This window comes from Somniosus microcephalus, unplaced genomic scaffold, assembly GCF_052327205.1.
Source record: "Somniosus microcephalus isolate GS21.2 unplaced genomic scaffold, FLI_Smic_1.0 unresolved_chr1, whole genome shotgun sequence".
NCBI classification, from domain to species: domain Eukaryota; kingdom Metazoa; phylum Chordata; class Chondrichthyes; order Squaliformes; family Somniosidae; genus Somniosus; species Somniosus microcephalus.
Window position 1 is genome coordinate 160,021,897 of NW_028225179.1, and position 26,548 is coordinate 160,048,444.

General features: G+C 50.8%; 2 protein-coding genes across 2 annotated transcripts in view; both read right to left on the reverse strand.

Annotated features, from left to right (window-relative positions):
• LOC147096384 (uncharacterized) overlaps positions 1 to 26,548 on the reverse strand; it is a 419,163-nt gene that overhangs the window by 158,588 nt on the left and 234,027 nt on the right. The gene's annotated exons all lie outside the window — the stretch shown is intronic.
• LOC147096388 (uncharacterized) overlaps positions 16,444 to 26,548 on the reverse strand; it is a 35,928-nt gene continuing 25,823 nt past the window's right edge. The window contains exon 12 of the mRNA XM_085975146.1: positions 16,444 to 17,162. Within this exon, the coding sequence (XP_085831272.1) occupies positions 16,630 to 17,162 (533 nt within the window). The 3' untranslated portion in view covers positions 16,444 to 16,629. The remainder of the gene's footprint in view (positions 17,163 to 26,548) is intronic.

The window sequence follows — 26,548 nt, forward strand, 5'->3', positions numbered from 1 at the left end:
CATCTCAGATTTGAAAATTTTGAATTGATTGATCCTGGCATCCACAGTCTTTTGAGGGAAGAGAGTTTCAGATTTCCACGACCCTTTCTGTGATTGAATTTAAAAAAGTATTAAGGCACAGTAGAGTAGACGGGAAGGATGTGATGTGGCCTTGGATGTCAAAGACACCTGGGAGATTAAAGCTGTTCATCCTGTGAAGGAGTGGTTCAATTTATTCCCACACCCCAGCCTTTTCCCCACAACCCTGAAAATTAGTCTCTTCAAGTACATGTCCAATTGCCTTTTGAAAGTTCCTGTGGAATCTGCTTCCACCACCCTTTCAGGTTCCAAATCTTAACAACCCTTTGTGAAAAAATATCTCCACATTTCCCCTCTAGTTCTCGTGCCAATTATTTTAAATCTGTGACCCCTGGTAACCAATCCACTTACCAGAAGAAACAGTTTCTCCCTGTTTGCTCAATCAGAACCCCTCAGAATTTTGAATACCTATTAGGTGTCCCCTTAACCTTCTCTGCTCTAAGGAGAACAATCCCAGCTTCTGCAGTCTCTCCACAGAACTGAAGTCCCTCATTCCTACTATCATCCCAGTAAACCTCCTTCTTACCCTCTCCAAGACCCTGACATCCTTCCTAAAGTGTGGTTCCCAGAATTCTACACAATACTCCAGCTGAGGCCTAACCAGTGATTTGTAAAGGTTTAGCATGACTTCCGTGTTTTGAATTCAATGCCCCCATTTACAAAGCCAAGTATCCCACAAGCTTTCTTGACGGCCTTATCAACTTGCCCAGCCACCTTCAGAGATTTGTGAACATGCCCCCCAGGTCCCTCTGCGCTTCCACAACCCTCACAATAAAACCATTTAGATTATACTGCCTCTCCATGTTGTTCCTCCCAAAGTGCACCACTTCACACTTACTGTGTCGCTCATGTGTCTGCCCATTTCACCAGTCTGCCTTTGTCCTCCTGAAGTCTGCTACTATCCTGCTCACTATTCACTACATCGCCAAGTTTTGTATCATCCGCAAACTTCAAAATTGTACTTTCTATACCCAAGTTCAGGTTATTTATATACAAGAAAAGCTTATCGTTAATTGTCTCGGATTTCTCACAGATTTCTCTCCATTCTGATAAAATATCATCCTTTTCATTCAGTTCTTCAACCAAGTTCCACACTTTTCATCCAAGATATAGCGCAATTTAGACAGTGGCAGTGCGGACCTGGGAGGAGCGGTGATGGCAGTATAAATTGAGCCCGAGGTGCAGGTAGGCCCAACAGAGGCGGCGGCGACAGTGCGGACCTGGGAGGAGCAGCGAGGCGGTGGCAGCGGTATAAAGTGAGCTAAGGTGCAGGTAGGCCCCGCAGCAGCAGCAGCAGCAGGTGCGAACCTGGGAGGAGCGGCGAGGCGGTGACGGTGGTATAAAGTGAGCCCGAGGTGCAGGTAGGCCCCACAGCAGCCGAAGTGGCGGCAGTGCAGACCTGGGAGGAGTGGCGAGGCGGTGACGGCGGTATAAAGCGAGCCCGAGGTGCAGGTAGGCCCAACAGAGGCGGCAGTGTGGACCTGGGAGGAGCGGCGTGGCGGTGACGGTGGGATAAAGTGAGTTTGAGGTGCAGGTAGGCCCAGCAGTGGCGGCAGCAGTGCGGACCTGGGATGAGCGGCGAGGCGGTGACGGTGGTTGATGCGCTATCAATCACTCAAAAGACTGAGGTTAAGCGAGTAACTAACAGGCTTTTATTAACAAGAGAATGAAGGTGTGCCTCGAGTGGTCGACCAGTCCAGAATACAGAGGGACTGTGGAGCAGTCACCTTTATACCTGGACTCATGGGAGGAGTCAGCCGAGGCATGTACAGACATGTACACAGTGGAATACAAACAGTGGTTTACCACATTCACTCCTTGTTTAAAAATGAGTCCGGCGGGGTGAAGTGCATTAAAAGTTTGTGTATTGGAGTCTCTCCGGAGGTCTTGTCTGCCGCTGTGATCGACGTGGCGACAGCAGGGGTAGTGAAGCTTCCGGCGTCGAGTCCCGCGTAGGCTGGGGCACTGGTGTGTAGTCCTCGTGGGTGTCGAGCGGGTCGCGGGGCCCAGGCGTGCCGTCTGCTGGGGTTGGATATTGGATCGTGGGGGGGGGGGGGGGGGGGGGGGGGGGGTGGTAGTGGGTAGTGGGTTACTGGGGCCCCCGAGGGTGCGAGGTCTCGTATGGAGACTGTGTCCTCCCGCCCGTCCGGGTACGCAATGTAAGCATACTGGGGGTTGGCGTGGAGGAGGTCGACCCTCTCAACCAGGGGGTCCATTTTATGGGTCCTCACATGTCTTCTCAGTAGGACCGGCCCTGGGGACGTCAGCCATGGTGGTAGCGATGTCCCCGATGTGGACTTCCTTGGGAAGACAAACATTTTCTCATGAGGGGTGGCGTTAGTGGCAGTGCAGAGCAGTGACCGAATAGAGTGGAGCGCATCGGGGAGCACATCCTGCCAGCGGGAGGTTGGAAGGCCCCTAGACTTTAAGGCTAGCAGGGCGGCCTTCCAAACTGTCGCATTCTCTCTTTCCACCTGTCCGTTCCCCCGGGGGTTGTAACTGGTGGTCCTGCTTGTGGCAATACCCCTAGCGAGCAGGTACTGGCGGAGTTTGTCGCTCATAAACGATGAGCCCCGGTCGCTATGGATATAGCTGGGGAAACCGAACAGGGTGAAGAGGTCGTTCAGACATTTAATGACCGTGGCACTGGTCATGTCCGGGCAGGGGATGGCGAACGGGAAACGGGAGTACTCATCAATAATGTTGAGGAAGTACACATTGCGGTCGGAGGAGGGGAGAGGCCCTTTAAAATCAACGCTCAGGCGCTCGAAGGGGTGAGTGGCTTTTATCAGGTGAGCCCTGTCTGGTCTATAAAAGTGCGGTTTGCACTCAGCGCAGACTTGGCAGTTCCTGGTCATGGTCCTGACCTCCTCAATGGAGTAAGGCAGGTTGCGGGCCTTGATGAAGTGGAAGAACCTGATGACCCCCGGGTGGCAGAGGTCATTGTGGAGGGCCCGCAGTCTATCGATCTGCGCGCTGGCGCAGGTGCCACGCGATAGAGCATCCGGGGGTTCATTGAGCTTCCCGGGCCGGTACAAGATCTCGTAATTGTAGGTGGAAAGTTCGATTCTCCACCTCAAGATCTTGTCGTTTTTGATTTTGCCCCTCTGCTTGTTGTTAAACATAAAAGCAACTGAACGCTGGTCAGTGAGCAGGGTAAATCGTTTTCCGGCCAGGTAGTGCCTCCAATGACGCACAGCCTCCACAATAGCCTGGGCCTCCTTCTCAACAGCGGAGTGTCTGGTCTCCGGGCCCTGGAGGGTTCGTGAAAAGAAGGCCACGGGTCTCCCCACCTGATTAAGGGTAGCGGCCAGGGCAAAGTCGGACACGTCGCTTTCCACCTGGAAGGGGATGGATTCATCCACTGCGTGCATGGTGGCTTTGGCAATGTCTTCCTTGATACGGTGGAAGGCTAAGTGGGCCTCTGCCATCACGGGAAAAGAGGTGGACTTGGTCAGCGGACGGGCCTTGTCCGCATAGTAGGGGACCCACTGGCCGTAATAGGAGAAAAAGCCTAGGCACCTCTTCAGGGCCTTGAGGCAGTGGGGCAGTGGGAGTTCCATAAGGGGACGCATCCGGTCGGGGTCGGGACCGATGACTCCGTGTTCCACGACACAGCCAAGGATGGCGAGGCGGGTTGTGCGGAATATGCACTTCTCCTTGCTATACGTCAGGTTCAGGAGTTGGGCGGTGCAGAGGAATTTTTCGAGGTTTGCGTCATGGTCCTGCAAGTCATGGCCGCAGATGGTCACATTGTCCAGATATGGGAAAGTGGCCTGCAACGCATTTTGATCGACCATCCGGTCCATCTCCCTTTGGAAGACGGAGACCCCGTTGGTGACGCCAAAGGGAACCCTAAGGAAGTGATAGAGGCGACCGTTTGCCTCAAAGGCAGTATACTGGCGGTCCTCAGGGCGGATAGGGAGCTGGTGGTACGCTGATTTCAGGTCAATGGTCGAGAAGACGCGGTACTGCGCGATCTGGTTGACCATATCAGCTATGCGGGGGAGTGGGTAAGCGTCCAGCAGGGTGTAGCGATTTATTGTCTGGCTGTAGTCGATGACCAGGCGCTGCTTCTCGCCGGTCTTAACGACCACAACCTGGGCTCGCCAGGGGCTGGTGCTGCCTTCAATAATCCCCTCCTTCAGGAGCCACTCCACTTCGGTTTTAATGAAAACCCTGTCCCCGGCACTGTATCGCCTGCTCTTTGTGGCGATGGGCTTACAGTCGGGGGTGAGGTTAGCAAACAGTGGGGGGGGGGGGGTGACTCTGAGTGTGGAGAGGTTGCACCTGGTGCGCGGCGGGCAATTTGGAAGCTGCTGGCTGCGGACTGTGAGTGGGGGGAGGGGTCCACCGTACGCCATCGTAACACTTTTAAGGTGGCACTGAAAATCCAACCCCAGTAGAACGGCAGCGCAGAGGTGGGGCAGGACCAGAAGTTTAAAATTATCATACACAGTCCCGTCTACTAAGAGTGTCACCACGCAGTAGCCGCCAATGTCCGCCGACTGGGACTCGGAGGCCATAGAAATCCGCTGGTGCGCAGGCAGGACTGGGAGAGAGCAACGCCGCACCGTGTCGGGGTGGATGAAGCTCTCCGTGCTCCCAGAGTCAAAAAGGCAGGTTGTTTCGTGACCATTTACCTTAATGTCCATTGTGGACCGGGCCAGTTGGTGTGGTCTCGCTTGGTCCAGCGTAACGGAGGCCAGTGTAGGGGTCGGTGTGTCGCTGCGGGTGTCAGATGAGGCGGTGTTGGGGGCCTGCTGCGTCCCAGCTGGCGTCCAAGATGGCGGCGTCCATGATCCCCATGTGGCTGGAGGCGTCCAAAATGGCTGCTGTTCCGGTGGTTCGCACATGGCTGGGGAGGCCCAAGGTGGCGGCCCGCACGGCCCACATGCGGCGCTGCTGGGGTTCGGGGTGGCTTTGGCCCTGCAGACGCTGGCGTAGTGTCCCTTCTTCCCGCAGCCCGAGCAGATCGCATTTTTCGCCGGGCAGCGCGCTCTGGGGTGTTTGGCCTGGCCACAGAAGTAGCATTTCTGGCCTTGGGACACTGCTGCGGTAGTTGGGCCGTTGCTGGGATGTGGCTGGGGTGGCACGGCGCTATGAGACGGTCCTACCGTGTCCCAGGCTGTCGTTCCCCGCGGCGTCCACGGTGCAGAGGAGTAGGCATCCATGCCCCGGTAGGCTGCGTCCAATGATAGTGCGAGTTCAGAGGCCTTGTTGAGGTCGAGGTCACTCTGCTCCAACAGTCGCTGTCGGGTGTAATTGGACCTGTGGCCCGCTACAAAAGCGTCCCGGATAAGTTCCTCTGTGTACACAGCGGCCTTTACATCCTTACAACCACAGGCCCGGCCAAGCACAGACAGTGCCTGAAGGTATTCCTCGGTCGATTCCCCAGGTTGTTGTTTACGACTCCCCAGGAGGTGCCTGGTGTACACCTCGTTCACTGGGCGCGTGTACTGGTCCTTGAGGAGCTTGAGAGCAGTCGTGTACGAGGTCGTGTCCTGGATGACCGAGTACGCTCGATGGTTCACTCTGGAGGCCAGGACATCCAGTTTGTCCTCATCCGATTTGACCGTTGCAGCGGAGGCAATCAGGAATTTTTCAAAGCACCTAAGCCAGTGAGCAAACTTGGTGGATGCGTCCGCCTCCCGATGGTCTAAGTCCAGGCATGCTGGTGTGAGGATCTTCTCCATTATAAAAAATCTTGTTAATAAAATTGATGCGCTATCAATTACCCAAAAGACTGAGGTTAAGCGAGTAACTAACAGGCTTTTATTAACAAGAGAATGAAGGTGTGCCTCAAGTGGTCGACCAGTCCAGAATACAGAGGGACTGTGGAGCAGTCACCTTTATACCTGGACTCGTGGGAGGAGTCAGCCGAGGCATGTACAGACATGTACACAGTGGAATACAAACAGTGGTTTACCACAGTGGTATAAAGTGAGCCCGAGGTGCAGGTAGGCCCAGCAGCGGCAGCGGCAGCAGTGCAGACCTGGGAGGAGCGGCGAGGCGGTGACGGCGGTATAAACTGAGCCCGAGGCGCAGGTAGGCCCAGCAGTGGCGGCGGCAGTGCAGACCTGGGAGGAGCGGCGAGGCGGTGACGGCGGTATAAACTGAGCCCGAGGCGCAGGTAGGCCCAGCAGTGGCGGCGGCAGTGCAGACCTGGGAGGAGAGGCGAGGCGGTGATGGCGGTATAAACTGAGCCCGAGGTGCAGGTAGGCCCCACAGCAGCAGCGGCGGCGGCAGTGCAGACCTGGGAGGAGCGGCGAGGCGGTGACGGTGGTATAAAGTGAGCCTGAGGCGCAGGTAGGCCCAGCAGCGGCGGCGGCGGCAGTGCAGACTTGGGAGGAGCGGCGAGGCGGTGACGGCGGTATAAAGTGAGCCCGAGGTGCAGGTAGGCCCAGCAGCAGCAGCGGCGGCGGCAGTGCAGACCTGGGAGGAGCGGCGAGGCGGTATAAAGTGAGCCTGAGGTGCAGGTAGGCCCAGCAGTGGCGGCGGCAGTGCAGACCTGGGAGGAGCGGCGAGGCGGTGACGGCGGTATAAAGTGAGCCCGAGGTACAGGTAGGCCCAGCAGCGGCGGGGGCAGTGCGGATCTGGGAGGAGCGGCGAGGCGGTGACGGCAGTATAAAGGGAGCCTGAGGTGCAGGTAGGCCCAGCAGCGGCGGGGGCAGTGCGGACCTGGGAGGAGCGGCGAGGCGGTGACGGCGGTATAAAGTGAGCCCGAGGTACAGGTAGGCCCAGCAGCGGCGGCGGCAGTGCAGACCTGGGAGGAGCGGCGAGGCGGTGACGGCGGTATAAAGTGAGCCCGAGGTACAGGTAGGCCCAGCAGCGGCGGCGGCAGTGCAGACCTGGGAGGAGCGGCGAGGCGGTGACGGCGGTATAAAGTGAGCCCGAGGTACAGGTAGGCCCAGCAGCAGCGGGGGCAGTGCAGACCTGGGAGGAGCGGCGAGGCGGTGACGGCGGTATAAAGTGAGCCCGAGGTGCAGGTAGGCCCAGCAGCGGCGGCGGCAGTGCAGACCTGGGAGGAGCGGCGAGGCGGTGACGGTACCAACTCAGCACCGGCAGAATTTTCAAAGAGTGACGTCGGCACAAGGAGTGAACTGATTGGTGAGTATCTGGTAAGTGTTTATAATTGGCTTTCTTAAAGTTTTAAGTTTATTCCAGCTAGGTTAGTGAATAGTCTGTTAAGGAGAGGAATGGCAGGGCAGCTCACACCCGTGGAATGCACATCCTGTGCCGTGTGGGAAGTCCTGGACACCTCCCGTGGTCTGGATGACCACATGTGCGGGAAGTGTCGCCAGCTACAGCAGCTCGAGCACCAGTTTACGGAGCTTGAGCGGCAGCTGCAGTCACTGCTGTGCATCCACGAGGCTGAGAGCTACGTGGATAGCATGTTTCGGGAGGTTGTCACCCCGCAGCTTAAGAGTGTGCAGGCAGAGAAGGAATGGGTAACCGCCAGACAGAAGAGGAGGACCAGGCAGGTAGTGCAGGAGTCCCCTGAGTCCATCTTGCTCACCAACCAGTATTCGGTGCTGAGTACTGGTGAGGGCGATGGTTCCTCTGGGGAGTGCAGCCAGAGCGAAGTCCACAGCACCATGGAAGGCTCAGCTGCACAGGCGGGGGGAGAGGAGAGGGAGAGTAATAGTAATAGGGGATTCAATAGTTAGGGGAACAGACAGGCATTTCTACGGCTGCAGAGTGACTCCAGGATGGTATGTTGCCTCCCTGGTTCCAGGGTCAAGGATGTCACTGAACGGCTGCAGGGCATTCTGAGGGTGGAGGGTGAACAGCCAGAGGTCATGATCCATATCGGTACCAACGACATAGGTTGGAAGAGGGATGAAGTCCTGCAGGCAGAGTTTAGGGAGCTAGGAAAGAGGTTCAAAAGCAGCATCTCAAAGGTAGTAATCTCCAGATTACTGCCAGTGCCACATGCTAGTGAGTTCAGAAATAGGAAGATAGAGCAGATGAATGCGTGGCTGGAGAGATGGTGTAGGAGGGAGGGCTTTAGATTCCTGAGCAATTGGAACCGTTTCTGGGGGAGGTGGGACCTCTACAAGCCAGAAGGGTTGCACCTCAAAGGGAACGGGACCAATATCCTCGCGGGATGGTTTGCTAGTGCTGTTGGGGAGGGTTTAAACTAACTTGGCAGGGGGATGGGAACCTAATATAGAGTCAATAGGGAGGGAAGAAAAACTGGAATTGGAAAACAAAAACGTAGAAAGTAAATTGGGAGGACAGAGGAATCAAGGGCTAGATAGTAGTCAACAAGGAGGTTTGCCTGTACTTCAATGCAAGGAGTATAGCGAACAAGGGAGATGAGCTGAGGGCACAGCTAGATACTTGGGACTATGATATTATAGCTATTACAGAGACGTGGCTGAAAGAGGGGCAGGTATGGCAGCTCAACATTCCTGGTTACAGGATTTTCAGGTGGGATAGAGAGGGAGGTAAAAAGGGAGGGGGGTCGCGGTATTGATTAAAGAAACTTACAGCTGTGAGGAGGGATGATATGTTGGAGGGATCATCAAACGAGGCCATATGGGTCGAACTGAAAAACAAAAAAGGGGAGACCACACTGCTGGGAGTGCACTATAGACCCCCAAACAGTGAGGGGGGGATAGAAGAACAACTATGTAGACAAATTTCTGAGAAGTGCAAAAACTATAGGGCAGTAATAGTAGGGGATTTCAACCACCCCAATATTAACTGGGATAAAATTAGTGTGAAGGGTATAGAGGGTGCGGAATTCCTAAAATGCATCCAGGAGAACTTTTTTAGCCAGTATGCAGCAAGCCCAACAAGGGAGGGGGCAGTTCTGGACTCAGTTTTAGGGAATGAAGCTGGGCAGGTAGAAGGCGTATCAGTGGGGGAGCATTTTGGTGCTAGTGACCATAATTCTGTTAGATTTAAGGTCTGTAGTTCATCCATGCGATCTTTGAATGTTTGCCATTGCCTATCCACTGTCAACCCTTTGAGTGACATTCCCCAATCAGTCCTACCCAACTCGTGCCTGATACCATTGTAGTTTCCTTTATTTAAATTCAGGACCCTAGTCTCTGAGCCAACTACTTCACTCTCCATCTTAATGAAGAATTCTATCATATTATGATCGCTCCGACCCAAGGGGCCTTGCACAACAAGATTGCTAATTAATCATGACTCATTACATGATACCCAGTCTATGATGGCCTGATCTCTAGTTGGTTCCTCGACATATTGATCCAGGAAACCATCCTGTATACACTCCAGGAATTCCTCCTCCACAGTATTGTTTCTAATTTGGTTAGCCCAATCTATATGTAGATTAAAGTCGCCCATGAACTGCTGTGCCCTTATTGTACGCTTCTCTAATTTCCCTTTTAATGCCATCCCCAACCTCCGCATTACTGTTTGGAGGTCTATATACCATTCCCACTAACGTTTTCTGCCCCTTGGTATTTCTCAGTTCTACCCATACAGATTCCACATCATCAGAGCTAATATCCTTCCTTACAATTGTGTTAATCCCCTCTTTAACCAGCAATGCTACCCCACCTTCTTTTCCTTTTTGCCTATCTTTCCTGAATATTGAATACCCCTGGATATTGAGTTCCCAGCCTTGGCCACCCTGGAGCCATGTTTCCGTAATCCCAATCAGATCATATTCGTTTACCTCTATTTGTGCAGCTAATTCATCCACCTTATTACGAATGCTCCTTGCATTAAGACACAAAGCCTTCAGGCTTGTTTTTTTAACGCTCTTAGACCTTTTAGAATTATTATTTACTGTGGCCATGTTTGATTTAAACCCTTGATTTCTCTGACTGCCACTTTTGTTTTTCTCCTTCCTGTCTTTTGCTTCTATCCTTGTTTCCCTTTCCTCTGTCTCCCTGCTCAGGTTCCCAACCCCCTGCCATTTTAGTTTAAACCCTCCCCCAGAGCACTAGCAAACACTCCCCCAGGACATCGGTCCCAGCCCTGCCCAGGTGCAAACCGTCCGGTTTGTACTGGTCCCACCTCCCCCAGAATCGGTTCCAATGTCCCAGCAATTTGAAACCATTCCTCTAGCCATGTATTTATCTGAAGTATCCTTCTATTTCTACTCTGACTAGCACGTGGCACTGGTAGCAATCCTGAAATTACTACCGTTGGGATCCTATTTTTTAATTTACCTCCTAACTCCCTATATTCAGCTTTTAGGACCACATCCTGTTTTTTACCTATATCGTTGGTACCTATATGCACCAGGGCAACTGGCTGTTCACCCTCCCCTTCCAAAATGTTCTCCAGCCGCTCTGAGACATCCTTGACCCTTGCACCAGGGAGGCAACACACCATCCTGGAGTCTCGTTTGCGGCCGCAGAAACACCTATCTATTCCCCTTACAATAGAATCCCCTATTACTATAGCTCTACCCCTCTTTTTCCTCCCGTCCTGTGCAGCAGAACCACCCTTGGTGCCAGGAAGTTGGCTGCTGATGCTTTCCCCTGATAAGCCATCCCCCTCAACAGTATCCAAAGTGGTGTATCTGTTTGAGAGGGGGTGACCACAGGGGACTCCTGCACTACCTCCCTGTGCCTGCTACTCTGCCTGGTGGTCACCCATTCCCTTTCTGCCTGTGCAACCTTTACCTGCGGTGTGACCAACTGATTAAACATGATATCCATGACATCCTCAGCATCGCGAATGCTCCAGTATGTATCCAATCGCAGCTCCAGCGCCACAATGCGGTCTGCCAGTAGCTGCAGCTGGACACACTTCCTGCACACATGGTCGTCAGGGACACAGGAAGTGTCCCTGATTTCCCACATAGTGCAGGAGGAGCATACCACGGGGCCGAGCTCTCCTGCCATGACTTACCTTTAATTAATTTAAATTAAATTAAATCTAATCAATATCACCAATTACACTATAATTAAATGATATACTCAAGGGCCCTTGTTTACCAACAGTCCCCGTTACACCACAGAGAGCTTAGAAACTATAAACCACAGAGTTTAAGTTTGGAAAAAAGGAGAAAGAGAGAAATACTCACCAATCAATCATTTACCTGGTTTCTGGTGATGTCACACTTCGATTACTTTTTACTTCTCTCTCTCCCGCTCTGAGATTGGTAAACCTACCTGGTCTGCCGCCTCGATTTTGTAGTCGCTCCGCCGCCGCCTTGCTCCACCCAGCTCCGCCGCCGCTGTGGGGCCTACCTGGTCTGCCGCCTCGGTTTTGTAGTCGCTCCGCCGCCGCCTCGCTCCACCCAGGTCCGCCGCCACTGTGGGGCCTACCTGGTCTGCTGCCTCGGTCTTGTAGTCCCTCCGCCGCCGCCTTGCTCCACCCAGCTCCGCCGCCGCTGTGGGGCCTACCTGGTCTGCCGCCTCGGTTCTGTAGTCGCTCCGCCGCCGCCTCGCTCCACCCAGGTCCGCCGCCACTGTGGGGCCTACCTGGTCTGCCGCCTCGGTCTTGTAGTCTCTCCGCCGCCGCCTCACTCCACCCAGGTCCGCCGCCGCAAAGTGTCAAGTTGGATTCAAAACTGGCTCGGAGGCAGGAAGTAGAGGGTAATGGTTGATGGGTGTTTTTGTGACTGCAAGGCTGTATACAGTTGAGTTCCGCAGGGCTCAGTACTAGGTCCCTTGCTTTTTGTGGTATATATCAATGATCTAGACTTGAATCTAGGGGGTATGATTAAGAAGTTTGCAGATGATATTAATATCGGCTGTGTGGTTGATACTGAAGAAGGAAGTTGTTGACTGCAGGAAGATATCAATAAATTGGTCAGGTGGGTAGAACAGTGACAAATGGAATTCAATCCGGAGACGTGTGAGGTAATGTATTTGGGGAGGGCTCACAAGGAAAGGGAATACACATTAAATGGTAGGACACTGAGTAGTGTAGAGGAACAAAGGGACCTTTGATGTCCACAGATCCCTGAAGGTAGCAGGCCAGGTAGATAAGGTGGTTAAGAAGCCATATGGAATGCTTGCCTTTATTAGCCATGGCATAGAATACAAGAGCAGGGGGGGTTATGCTTCAAATGTATAAAACACTAGTTAGGCCTCAGCTAGAGTACTGTGTGCAGTTCTGGTCACCACATTACAGGAAAGATGTGATTGCACTAGAGAGGGTACAGAGGTTGAGGGGAGACCTTATTGAGGTGTATAAAATTATGAGGGGCCTCGATAAAGTGGATAGAAAGGACCTATTTCCCTCAGCAGAGGGGTCAAAAACCAGGGGGCACAGATTTAAAGTAATTGGTGGAAGGTTTAGAGGGGATTTGAGGGGAAATTTCTTCACCCAGAGGGTTTTGGGGGGTCTGGAACTCACTGCCTGAAAGGGTGGTAGAGGCAGAAACCCGAACCACATTTAAAAAGTACTTGGGTGTGCACTTGGGATGCTTTAACCTGCAGGGCTACGGACCAAGAGCTGGGAAGTGGGATTAGGCTGGATAGCTCTTTGTTGGCCGGCGCGGACACGATGGACCGAAATGCCCTCCTTCCGTGCTGTAACTTTCTATGATTCTATGAGTCCTGTTATCCGGGCATGGGGTGCATCACACGCTACCCGTACAGGCGCAGCCCACAACGGCCCACTGAGAATTCACCTTCATTTCACAGACGCTCTCTTGTTGCTTAAACTCAAAATCTTCAAAAGTGGTTTTCTTCGGCTTCAGAGAATGTAGGATTGTGTTCATTTTCTCCAGCCAATCCGCTTTCCCCAGGAGAGACCCGCCCCCTCACTGAGTGACAGGCTCTCCGGCCAATCCGCTTCCCCCGGGAGAGACCCACCCCCCTCACTGAGTGACAGGCTCTCCGGCCAATCCACTTCCCCCGGGAGAGACCCGCCCCCTCACTGAGTGACAGGCTCTCCGGCCAATGACCAGGTCATTGTCACTGGACACGGGCTCTTCTATTTCAGCCTGTGAATCGCACGCAGACGGGTCGCGGAACAGACTCAGGAATTGGTCATTGACGGAACCTTCATGCGGTTCCTTCTGAGAGCGAGTGAAGCTGGCGGGCCTTGGGGAAGTGTGGCCAATGGCCGCAGTGGGAAAGCAGCTCGAGTGAGCCGGACCGCGGGAATCCACCGGAGACACGGCCATGGCGCGCCACCTTCCGGCTGTGGAGCCACATTACAGGCAGCGAGCTCACCGGCTTCCTGCAGTTCTGACCAAGGCTCATCGACCTGAAACTCGGTTTCTCTCCCTACACATGCTGCCTGACCTGCCGAGGATTTCCAGCATTTCCTGTGTTTATTCCTGCAGTTCACATCTCATTCTGGACTTAACTGGACATTTTGAACTACCGCCCAAAACCATTTTATCCCCAGAATTCCTTCATTGATTTGGTTTTTTTCGTAATGAATTTGCATCCAACCAGCGATCACGTGGTTTTAGAGCAGTCTCGCCATGTTTATTACATTCATTAATCTAACAATACAAACAAAGAGAACGAAAAGAACAAAAATGTTGTCAGACAAAAACTCTAAAGCAGGAAGTTCAGGCGCTGCTTACTGGTCTGTCAGGAGCAAGATACCCGTGGATGTAGTGGAAGAAAGTTCACGGGCACTGTTGTTGGCCACACATTGAGATCCAGATCTTACTCAGGCCAACAGAGGCAGGTAAAGAGAGGAAAGGAGCATCAATCACACAGCGGCATGGGGTTTCCCAGCAGAACCAGGGTGTATTCCAGCAGATGCATGAAGCACACAGCAGAGGCAATCAGCATCCCAGCAGAAGCAGGGAGCTCACATCAGAGCCAAGACGCGTCCCAGCACAGGCAGGGAGGTAAAGAAATGAAACAAAGGTGCTCTCTTCTTCTGTATCTGCTCGAAGCAGTTTACATTTCCGTATTAGCAGAGACATGGTGTGAACAATAATATAAAAAACAGAATCTACTAATACAATAAACCTGAATTGGCAAAGGTGTTTCAGGTGTATAACGCCTCATCACGAATTCTGATGAAAAGATTCACATTCAAACCATCAATCGGCTCTTTTCTCTTTACAGATACTGGCTGGTCTGCCAAGCACTGCCGGCACTTTGTGTTTTATATCCGGTAGGAACAGTTTGCCAGTGAGCCCCATCAGCTGGGAACAGATGTGTGGCACTGGAGGGGCGGGGGAAAGGGGGCAACTGAATTTGCCACACTACAGTGACAGAGCTTACTCATGAAAAAAATAAGTTGAAAACCACAATATTTCTCAATGCACTGAGGGCTGTAAAAGAGATTTCACTCCAGCTTATAGGGCAGCACAGCTCAGACTGGGAGATCACCATGTGTGGAGTGCAGCGAGCACCGTGGCACAGTGAGCTGAGCACCAGCACAGCCAATTGCCTTGTTATAATGTGGCTTTCTTTGTAGAAGTCCCTGAAACCTCAATTTCCTCGCTTCTTCTCCTGAAGGCACTGACTCCAGTCTCGGGAACAGCAGAGCTGAGCTCAGTTGTGTCCTCACCTGATGGCCACGTCCAGTGGGAGGAGTCACTGGAGAGCACCCAGTCTGGGGCTCTTTTCTCTAGATAAGAGAAGACTGAGGGATGATGTCGCTTTTAAAAGTTCTTTAGAATAATTTCTCCGTGACTACACAAAGCACTCTGGGTCCAGGTATATTGTGTATCAGTAAAACAGGTTTATTATGCATTAAACATCCAGTACAAAGAAGTAATACTGAACAAGAAGATAGTCACAGTCTGTTCATCGAACCCTGGCATTCCTCCGAGTGACTGTGGCGCTAATTACATTACATGGACATTAAATTAAACCTACCTCTTTGACCAAGCTCAGTGTCAAATTTGGTTTGATAACATTCCTGTGAAGCGCCTTGGGTCATTTTACTATGTTTAAGGTGCTATATAAATGCAATTTGTTATTGTTTGATTCAAATCCAGGACCAAGGGGTGAAGTAACGGTCTGACACATACCTAGGGCGCTGCCTAGGATAATCCAGTAACTAGTTTCCATTCACTTTTGACCAAAGTATCTCCCAGGAACCCTCTGGAAATAAATTTCATGTCTTCAGCAACCACTTCAGAGATTTTTTAAACTGATTAATCTCCTCTCTGTACTCGGAATACAGGCCCAGATTTTGGAATTCCGCTCTCCTGACACACAACAAGAGCCCATATTGGGAAATTCCACAATCCCAAACTACTTTTTTGAACAATGGACAGACCGTGAATGCGGATTTTCCCGACAGGGACTCGGTGTGTTTCAGGAGCACAGAAGAGGGAATTCTAGGCTCGTGTTTATTTTCCATTCTTTTTTCTGATCCCATCGTCTTTCAGTTCTGAAGGAAGGTCCTGCCTGAATTGTCTGATCAGCCGAGTGTTTCAGCATTTGCTGTTTTTGATATTCCCTCAGTACCGGTTTCCACCAGCAGGTGGTGATACTGCACTGTAAAACTTTACAGCTCTTTGTACAGCTCGCCATTCCCATCTCCTGGCTGAAAGTGGCACTACAATCAACTGCGAGGGAATGTCAAACACTCTGGGGTGAATTTTCACTTTTACCACAACAGGCGTTAGCGGATCGGCCGCCCGTTTTACAGCCCGCACCGCAGTAAAAGTGAACATTCAGCCCGTTAAACCGAAGATTTGCAAATTCCCCGTCTTCTTGAAGAGAGATAGTTTGTGTATTTCTCATCACTAATGGTGCTGATGAACTGAGGAATGTCCTCATTTTGAGAGCACAACTTATACCTGCTTTTTAATATAAAGGAGTGGGGCAGTGATGAGAAAGGGCTGGGATGGAGTTGCTGTCGGTTTTACTTTTTATTTTAGTCTTTGTTTTTAATTACAGTGTCAGCCAGTGGTTCAGTTGGTCGCACTCTCGCTTCCTGAGTCAGAAAGTTGTGGGTTCAAGTCCCACTCCAGAGACATGAGCACAACAATCTAGGCTGACACTCCAGTGCAGTACTGAGCGAGCGCCGCACTGTCGGAGGTGTCTTTTCGATGAGACCTTAAACCGAGGCCCTGTCTGCTCTCTCAGGTGGATGTAAAAGATCCCAAGGCACTATTTCAAAGCAGAGTTCTGAGGAAGGGTCATCGACCTGAAACGTTAACTCTGTTTCTCTCTCCACAGATGCTGCCTGACCTGCTGAGTATTTCCAGCATTTTCTCTGTTTATTTCAGATTTCCAGCATCTGCAGTATTTTGCTTTTGTGTTTGAGTTTTCCCCGGTGTCTTGGCCAATATTTATCCCTCAATTAGCTTAACAAAAAACAGATTATCTGGTCATTATCACATTGCTGTCTGTGGGAGCTTGCTGTGCGCAGATTGGCTGCCGCGTTTCCCACATTACAACAGTGACTACACTCCAAAAAGTACTTCATTGGCTGTAAAGCGCTTTGGGAAGCCCGGTGGTCGTGAAAGGCGCTATAGAAATGCAAGTCTTTCTTTCTTCTGACATTTTATATTTTTATTGGTTGTATTTACAGTATCATTGGGATTTTACAACGTGTAATTTGGAAATTACATTTTCCAACTCCTGACCCCTGACCTCTGCTCCTGACCCGAATGGTGCGGGTCAAGTCACTGACGTCATGGATGATGCGGGTCGGCCCGAGGCCCCGCCCCTTTTACAGACCCGGATCGGAGCCGGAGCAGATTCTCAGACACTTGTTCACATCCCAAGTCCAGAAGAAAGGATAAAGTTTCCCCGTGAATTTATTCCCAATGAAGGTGTGGAGATGGGACTTGGTGTCCGCGCTGTAAAATGAAACTGTCCCGGACTCATAACTGAGATAAACTCCCACCTTCCCGGGGATCGAACCGGCGGGGAGACGGGATTCAGGGGAGGAGTTTACATAAAACGCATCACCATACCGCTCGATGGTCCAGAGTCCAGTCTCCGGGCTCAGTCTGACCCAACCCTTCCTCTTCACAGACTCTGCGGCTACTCCCAGTCTCCAGTACCGATTCCCCGCCACCTCCACCTCCCAGTAATGTCTCCCCGATGTGAATCCCTCCGATCCCAGCACACAGGCCGAGAGTGTAAACCTCTTCCCGGTGTCAGGGAGATTCCTCCGGATCCCGGTCCATCTCACACTCTTCAGATCCTCAGACACCTCGAGTCCTGGATGCGCTGTTTCCACATCAAGGGTCACAGAGACTGGGAGAAAAAGCAGAGAATTAGAGAGATTAACCGGGGAGTTGAGAGAGACTGGCCGGGGATCGGGGGGGAGAGACTGGCCGGGGATCGGGGGGGGGGGGGGGGGGGGAGAGAGAGAGACTGGCCGGGGATCGGGGGGAGAGACTGGCCGGGGATTGGGGGGAGAGACTGGCCGGGGATCGGGGGGGAGAGACTGGCCGGGGATCGGGGGGAAGAGACTGGCCGGGGATCGGGGGGAAGAGACTGGCCGGGGATCGGGGGGAAGAGACTGGCCGGGGATCGGGGGGAGAGACTGGCCGGGGATCGGGGGGAGAGACTGGCCGGGGATCGGGGGGAGAGACTGGCCGGGGATCGGGGGGAGAGACTGGCCGGGGATCGGGGGGAGAGACTGGCCGGGGATCGGGGGGAGAGACTGGCCGGGGATCGGGGGGAGAGACTGGCCGGGGATCGGGGGGAGAGACTGGCCGGGGATCGGGGGGAGAGACTGGCCGGGGATCGGGGGAAGAGACTGGCCGGGGATCGGGGGGAGAGACTGGCCGGGGATCGGGGGGAGAGACTGGCCGGGGATCGGGGGGAGAGACTGGCCGGGGATCGGGGGGAGAGACTGGCCGGGGATCGGGGGGGAGAGACTGGCCGGGGATCGGGGGGAGATGTTCTCACCGAGCTCCCCCTTTCTGACTGATTTTTTTGTTTCTCAATTCGAGAAAAGAGCCGCCCTGAGGGGAGGAAACGAGGATCTGACAACAGCAGAAAACACCGGGGCTTCCAGGGAGGGAGGTCACAGCTTCTGAAAATATCAAACATTACACCCGCCTCCGCACTGTGGGATTCTGTGGGGATATAAATACTAAAATGAACAAAAGCTGGAACTGGAGCCTCAATGTACAACTAAATACTGTTCCCAGTTTAATGCACCACAAACTGGGGTTAAAATACCTGGGGGTTGAACACATTCCATACTCCTTACCAGATTACTAACGGAGGAAAGTCTCTCTGTGGGACTGGGTGTATATGGGTAGATGTGTGTGTGTATGTTCCTCAAAGTAGAAAAGTCCCCGGTCTGGATGGGATGCATCCTATGTTACTGGGGGAAGTAAGGGGGGAAATTGTGGAGGTTCTGGCCACAATCTCCCAACACTCCTTAGATCTGGGGGCGGTGCCAGAGGACCGGAGGATTGCAAATGTTACACCGCTCTTTTAAAAAGGGGAGAGGGCTAAACCTGGCAACTACAGGCCAGTCAGCCTAACGTCGGTGGTGGGGAAAGTTGTAGAGACAATAATCTGGGACAAAATTAATCAGCGTTTGGGAAAGTATGGGCGAGTAAACGAAAGTCAGCACAGATTTGTTAAAGGCAAATCGTGTTTGACTAACGTGATCGAGTTCTTTGATGAAGTAACGGGGAGAGTTGATGAAGGTAGTGAGGTGGATGTGGTGTACATAGACTTTCAAAACAAGGTACCACATAAGAGACTTGTTATCAAAATTAAAGCTCACAGGATTAAAGGGCAGAAAGTAGCGAGTAGTGGTGAATGGTTGTTTTTCAGACTGGAGGGAAGTATACAGTGGTGATCCCTGGGTCCTTATTAGGACCACTGCTCCTTTTGATATCTATTAATGACCTGGACTTGGGTATACAAGGCATCATTTCAAAGTTTTCAGACGATATGAAACTCGTAAATGTTGTAAATATTGAGGAGGATAGTAACAGACTTCAGAAGGACATAGACAGACTGATGAAACGGTCAGACAAATGATAGACAACGTTTAATGCAGAGAAGTGTTTAGTGATATTTTGGTAGGAAGAATGAGGAGAGACAATATGATCTCAATGGTACAATTTTAAAGGTGTGCAGGAACAAAGAGACCCCTGGGGTGTATGTACATAAATCTTTGAAAGTGGCAGGACAAGTTGAGAAGGCTGTTAAAATAATATGGGATCCTTGGCTTTATTAATACAGGAATAGAGTACAAAAGCAAGGAGGTTATGCTAAACCTTTATAAAACACTGGTTAGGCCTCAGCTGGAGGATTGTGTTCAATTCTGGGCACCGAACTTTAGGAAGGATGTCAAGGCCTTGGACAGGGTGCAGGAGAAATTTAGTAGAATGGTACCAGGGATGAGGGAGTTCAGTCACGTGGAGAGACTGGAGAAACTTGGGTTGTTCTCCTTAGAGCAGAGAAGGTTAAGAGGAGATTTGACAGACGTGTTCAATATCATGAATGTTTTTGATCGAGTAAATAAGGAGAAACTGTTTCGAATGGCAGAAGGGTTGGTAACCAGAGGACACAGATTGAAGGTGATTGGCCAAAGAACCAGAGGCGACATGAGGAAACATTTTTTACACAGCGAGTTGTTGTGATCTGGAACGCGCTACCTGAAAGTGCGGTGGAAGCAGATTCAATAGTAACTTTCCAAAGAGTATTGGATAAATAGTTCAAGGGAAAAAATGACAAGGCTGTGGGGAAAGAGCAGGGGACTGGGATTAATAGGATAGCTCTACCAAAGATGGGCCGAATGGTCTGCTTTTGTTCTGTATCATTCTATGATCACAAAAAATAAGCATTTTATTCAGAGTGTCTAATCCTCCACCTGAGTTGTCTGCTTTGAAATCACTAAGAATGACTTTAAAACTGTACTGAACCATTTACCAGTTTCATTGGTGTACACTAGTCGGTTTCTTCGTAAATTAAATAGTTTTTAATGTTTAAAAACTGTTAAAACGTGCCTACTAGTGCCTGTGCCCCTAAAAACGGGTTCAATTTGAAGAGCTTCCTCAAATGGGCACAATCAGCAGAAACTCGCCAGGCTCATTATCCCGATCTGGCGGCGGGGCCAGTTCTATGGGCGGGGTCGATAAATGGTACAACACCCAAAAGCTCAGAGGGACTTGGACTTGGAGCTGCGTAAGGAGATGAGAGCTACACGCTTACAACTGTTCCTGATAAGTCCTCCAGCGAGTATCTGTCTGTCCCAGTGTAAGAATCCTGAGAAATCCCCATTTCAGATTCCCACTAGCTAACATGGACGAAATGAAATAAACATTATTAGTTGTAGGTTTAGGTTGGTATTATGTAACTGTTAGTCAATGCTCGCCGATTCTTGAATAATCGTGTTTATAAACCAGTGTAATATGCCTTGGGTAGACCCGGTTAGATTTTAAAATGGAAGAGGCCTTGGGCCTGCTTGACCAAATATTAAAAGGTGCAGACTTTAACAAGCCTTGTTAGCAAAGCGACAGTCAGTCTGTGAGAAAAGCTGAGAGGATTAATGGAATTCCAGAGACTGAGATACGAGGCAGGGACTGTAAGATTGTTATGAATTACATGTTCGTTGTTTATTTTGAATTCTTGTTTTAATATCTTATAACCAATAATATCTTATGATCGTCAGTAAGAAATCCATAATCGCGTGTAAGGATTAAATGTAGAAGTTTGTAATCACCAACTGTATGCAATGATAACCTGAATGATGTGTAACATGTAACCCTTTTTCTTATGCTTAAAAGTCTGTGAGGAAGCTGTAACCAGACAGCCTGGGGTGAGAAAGAGATTTTCACGGTCGAATAGCCTGCAGTTAGCCTGGGAACCAAGGTCAGGTGCAGTTACCATTGTGCTGAAATGTTAGAACATCCCCAGTGAATTATAAAAACAAAGGCCAACAGCAAGGGCCGTATCTCAACCTGTGGAGACATATTCCTTCAGTATTGCCAAAAATACCTCAGATAAAACCGCTTGGACCACCCAGCATTGATATCGGTACCAGCTACGGACATGACAATGGCACACCCAGCCCAGTCGCCCCTGCAAAGTCCTCCTCACGAACATCTGGGGACTTGTGCCAATATTGGGAGAGCTGTTCCACAGACAAGTCAAGCAACAGCCTGACAGGCTCATACTCACAGAATCATACCTTTCAGCCACTGTCCCAAACTCCTCCATCACCATCCCTGGGCAGATCCTGTCCCACCGGCAGGACAGACCCACCAGGAGTGGTGGCACAGTGGTATACAGTAGGGAAGGAGTGGTCCTGGGAGTCCTCAATATTGACTCCGGAACTCATGAAGTCTCATGGCTTTAGGCCCTCCCTCAGCTGATGAATCAGTACTCCTCCATGTTGAACACCACTTGGAAGAAGCACTGAGAGCAGCAAGTGCACAGAATGTACTCTGGGTGGAGGACTTCAATGTCCATCACCAAGAGTGCCTCAGTAGCTCCTCTACTGACCGAGCTGGCCAAGTACTGAAGGACATAACTGCCAGTCTGGGCCTGTGATAGGTGGTGCGAGAACCAACATGAGGGAAAAAGCTACTTGACCTCGTCCTCACCAAACTACCTGTCGAAGATGCATCTGTCCATGACAGCATTGGTAGCAGTGACCACTGCACAGTCATTGTGGAGATGAAGTCCCGTCTTCACACTGAGGGCACCCTCCATCGTGTTGTGTGGCACTACCACCGTGCTAAATGGGATAGATTCAGTACAGATCAAGCAGCTCCAAACTGGGCATCCATGAGGTGCTGTGGGCCATCAGCAGCAGCAGAATTGTATTCCACCACAATCAGTAACCTCATGGGCCGACATATCCCTCAGTCTACCATTACCATCAAACCAGGGGACCAACCCTGGCTCACTGAGGAGTGTAGAAGAGCATGCCAGCAGCCGCACTAGGCGTACCGAAAAATGACGTTCCAACCTGGGGAAGCTGCAACACGGGACTACATGCATGTTAAAAAGCAGAAGCAGCATGCTATAGACAGTGCGAAGTGAACCCACAATCAACGGATCAGATCAATGCTCTGCAGTTCTGCCACATCTAGTCGTGAATGGTGGTGGACCATTAAACAACTAACGGGAGAAGGAGGCTCCATGAACATCCTCATCTTCAAGGATGGTGGAGTCCAGTACGTGACAAGGCTGAAGCGTTTGCAACCATCTTCAGCCAGAAGTGCCGAGTGGATGATCCAAATCTGCCTTCCCGAGGTCCCCACCATCACAGAAGCCCGTCGTCAGCCAATCCACTCCACGTGGTAGCAAGAAACGGCTGTGTGCACTGGATACGGTCAGAAGTGGGGATGTTCGCTGATGACTGCACAGCGTTCAGCGCCATTCACAACTCCTCAGATAATGAAGCAGTCCATGCCCGCATGCAACAAGACCTGGACGACATTCAGGCTTGGGCTGATAAGTGGCAGGTAACATTCGCGCCACAGAAGTGCCAGGCAATGACTATCTCCAACAACCGAGAGTCTAACCACCTCCCCTTGACATTCAATGGCATTCCCATCGCCGAATCCCCCACCATCAACATCCTGGGCGTCACCATTGACCAGAAACTTAACTGGACCAGCCACATAAATACTGTGGCAACAACAGCAGGTCAGAGGCTAGGTATTCTGTGGCGAGTGTCTCACTTCCTGACTCCCCAAAGCCTTTCTACCATCTACAAGACATGAGTCTAGGTTCGGATCGGTCATGGCCCTGTGGGTAGCGGAGCGGGCCCAGGGGCCGTGTAGCCTGATCCTGCTCCTATTTCGTGTGTGTAATTCTGTTAGATTCAGGAGATGGTTCTGTGATCGTAGATTGGCGGTTAGGATCAGATCAGCCATGATTTTATTGAATGGCGGAGCAGGCTCGAGGGGCCGATTGGCCGACTCCTGCTCCTATTTCTTATGTTCTTATGTTCTAAGTAAGGAGTGTGATGGAATACTCTCCACTTGCCTGGATGACTGCAGCGCAAATAACACTCAAGAATCTCGACACCATACAGTACAAAGCACCCGCTTGATTGGGGCACCCCCTCTAACACTTTAAACATTCACTCCCCCAACCAAGGACTGCAGCGGTTCAAGAAGGAGGCTCACCACCACCTTCTCAACGGCAATTAGGGATGGGCAATAAATGCCGGCCTTGCCAGCGACACCCACATCCCATAAAAATGAATTAAAAAAAATACAGCGAAGGCTATGGGCCCTGTCAGCATCCCGTCTGTCGTGCTGAAGACTTGTGCTCCAGAACTAACCGCGCTTCTAGGCAAGCTGTTCCAGTACAGCTACAACACTGGCATCTATCCGACAATGCCGAAAACTGCCCTGGTATGTCTTCGCCACAAAAAGCAGGGCAAATCCAACCCGGCCAATTACCGCAATCTCCATCACCTCCAAGTTACCACCCATGTCTCACCTCCTGACTCCCCAAAGCCTTTCCAGCATCTACAAGGCACAAGTCAGGTGTGTGATGGAATACTCTCCACTTGCCTGGATGAGTGCAGCTCCAACAACACTCAAGTAGCTCGACACCTTCCAGGACAAAGCAGCCCGCTTGATTGGCACCCCATCCACCACCTTAAACATTCACTCCCTCAACCACCGGCGTACCGTGGCTGCAGTGTGTGCCATCTGCAAGATGCACTGCAGCAATTCACCAAGGCTTATTCGGCAGCACCTCCCAAACCCGCGATCTCTACCACCTAGAAGGACAAGGGCAGGAGGCGCATGTGAACACCACCACTTCCAAGTTACCACCCATGTCACACACCATCCTGACTTGGAAGTATATTGCCGTTTCTTCATCGTCACTGGGTCAAAATCCTGGAACTTCCTACAGAACAGCACTGTGGGAGAACCTTCACCTCACAGACTGCAACAGTTCAACAGGCGGCTCACCACCACCTCCTCAAGGGCAATTAGGGATGGGCAATCAATGCCGGCCTTGTCAGCGACGCCCACATCCCATAAGAGAGTAAGCTTGCAGGGAACATAAAAACTGACTAAAAGCTTTTATAGATATGTGAAGAGAAAAAGATTGGTGAAGTCAAGCGTAGGTCCCTTGCAGTCAGAATCAGGGGAATTTATAATGGGGAACAAAGAAATGGCAGACCAACTAAATACATATTTTGGTTCTGTCTTCACAAAGGAGGACGCAAATAACCTCCCAGAGATGCCGGGGAACATAGGGACTGATGAAAGGGTGGAACTGAAAGAAATCAGTATTTGTAGGGAAATGGTGTTAGGAAAATTGATGGGACTGAAGGCCGATAAATCCCCAGGGCCTGATAATCTACATCCTAGGGTACTTAAGGAAGTGGCCCTAGAAATAGTAGATGCATTGCTGGTCATCTTCCAGAACTCGATAGACTCTGGAACAGCACCCATGGATTGGAGGGTAGCTAATGTTACCCCACTATTCAAAAAAGGTGGTAGAGAAAAAGTGGGGAATTATAGACCGGTGAGCCTGATATCGGTAGTGGGGACATGCTGGAGTCCATTATAAAAGATGTAATAGCAGAGCACTTGGAAAGCAGTGACAGGATCGGACAAAGTCAACATGGATTTACAAAAGGTAAATCGTGCTTGACTAATCTACTGGAATTTTTTGAGGATGTAACTGGTAAAATAGATAAAGGAGAACCAGTGGATGTGGTATATTTGGACTTTCAGAAGGCTTTCAAAAAGGTCCCGCATAAGAGATTAGCGTGCAAAATTAAGGCACATGGGATTGGGGGCAAGGTATTGACTTGGATAGAGAACTGGTTGGTGGATAGAAAGCAAAGAGTTGGAATAAACAGGTCGTTTTCCGAGTGGCAGGCAGTGACTAGTGGGGTACCGCAAGGATCGGTCCTAGGACCCCAGCTGTTCACAATATATATTAATGATCTGGACGAGGGAATTGGATGTAATATCTCCAAATTTGCAGACGACACAAAGCTGGGTGGGAGGGTATGCTGTGAGGAGGATGTCGTGAAACTCCAGTACGATTTTGACAGGTTGGGTGATTGGGCAGAAACATGGCAAATGCACTATATTGTGGATAAATGTGAGGTTATCCACTTTGGTGGCAAAAACAGGAAGGTAGATTATCATTTGAATGGCAATAGACTGGGAGAAGGGGAAGTGCAAAGAGACCTGGGTGTTCTTGTGCACCAGTCGCTGAAGGTAAGCATGCAGGTGCAGCAGGCGGTTAAGAAGGCAAATGGTATGTTGGCCTTCGTAGCAAGAGTGTTCGAGTACAGGAACAAGGATGTCTTGCTGCAGTTGTACAGGGCCTTGGTGAGACCGCACCTTAAGTATTGTGTGCAGTTTTGGTCGCCTTATCTGAGGAAGGGCGTCCTTGCCTTGGAAGGAGTGCAGCGAAGATTCACCAGGCTGATACCTGGGATAGCAGGAATGACGTATGAGGAGAGATTGTGCCGATTGGGATTATACTCACTGGAGGTTAGAAGATTGAGAGGGGATCTCATCGGAAACTATAAAATTCTGTCAGGCCTGGACAGACTAGATGCAGGAAGGATGTTCCCAATGGCAGGGGAGTCCAGAACCAGGGGTCATAGTCTAAGGATAAGGGGTAAGCCATTTAGGACTGAGATGAGGAGGAATTTCTTCACCCAGAGAGTGGTGAACCTGTGGAATTCTCTGCCACTGAAGGCAGTCGAGGCCAATACATTAAATATATTCAAGAAAGAGTTGGATATATTTCTTAAGGCTAAAGGGATCAAGGGATATGGGGAGAAGGCAGGGACAGGGTACTGAATTTGGATGATCAGCCATGATCTCATTGAATGGCGGAGCAGGCTCGAGGGGCCAAATGGCCTACTCCTGCTCCTATCTTCTATGTTTCTATAAACAAATTTTAAAAAGAGTCTTAATGGTCAGAAACAGATGATGTAAGAGTGTCATCAGACCAAAAGCCTGAGTAAGCCAGGGTGATACCAACGTGGCATCTTTATAATTGGATTTTGTGTTTGGGTGTCAGTCAGTCATTGGTTCAGGAGGGCTCCATAGGTTTTGAATCAGAGTAAGGGTATAAGAAGGAGTTCGTAACAGCCGCAAATTGTAGCGGATTCCAGGGGTAGCGGATTCCAGAGACACAGTAGAAGAATTCAGGAAGAAACAAGGAGACACCCGGGAGACGAGAAGAGATGAGAGACAAGAGACACAGGGTGCAGCTTACTCACAGTTGCGGCTTGTACCCAGAGTATGAGTGGTAATATAAGTCTCAATAATACACTGTAACTGCTGCTTGAATACTGTAGTGAATGAAGTCTTGCTTGTGCTGAATAAAGTTAAATCACTGTCCCCAATACGGGTCAACCTCGAATCATTTGGAACCAGGGTCCCTCTGAACATAACATAAGAACATAAGATATAGGAGCAGGAGGTGGTCATTCGGCCCCTCGAGCCTGCTCCACCATTCAATAAGGTCGTGGCTGATTTGATCTTGGCCTCAACTCCACTTCCCTGCTCGCTCCCCGTAACCCTTGACTCCCTTCTCGTTCAAAACTCTGTCTATCGCCACCTTAAATATACTCAATATACTCAGCATCCACAGCTCTCTGGGGAAGAGAATACCAAAGATTCACGACCCTCTGGGAGAAGAAATTTCTTCTCATC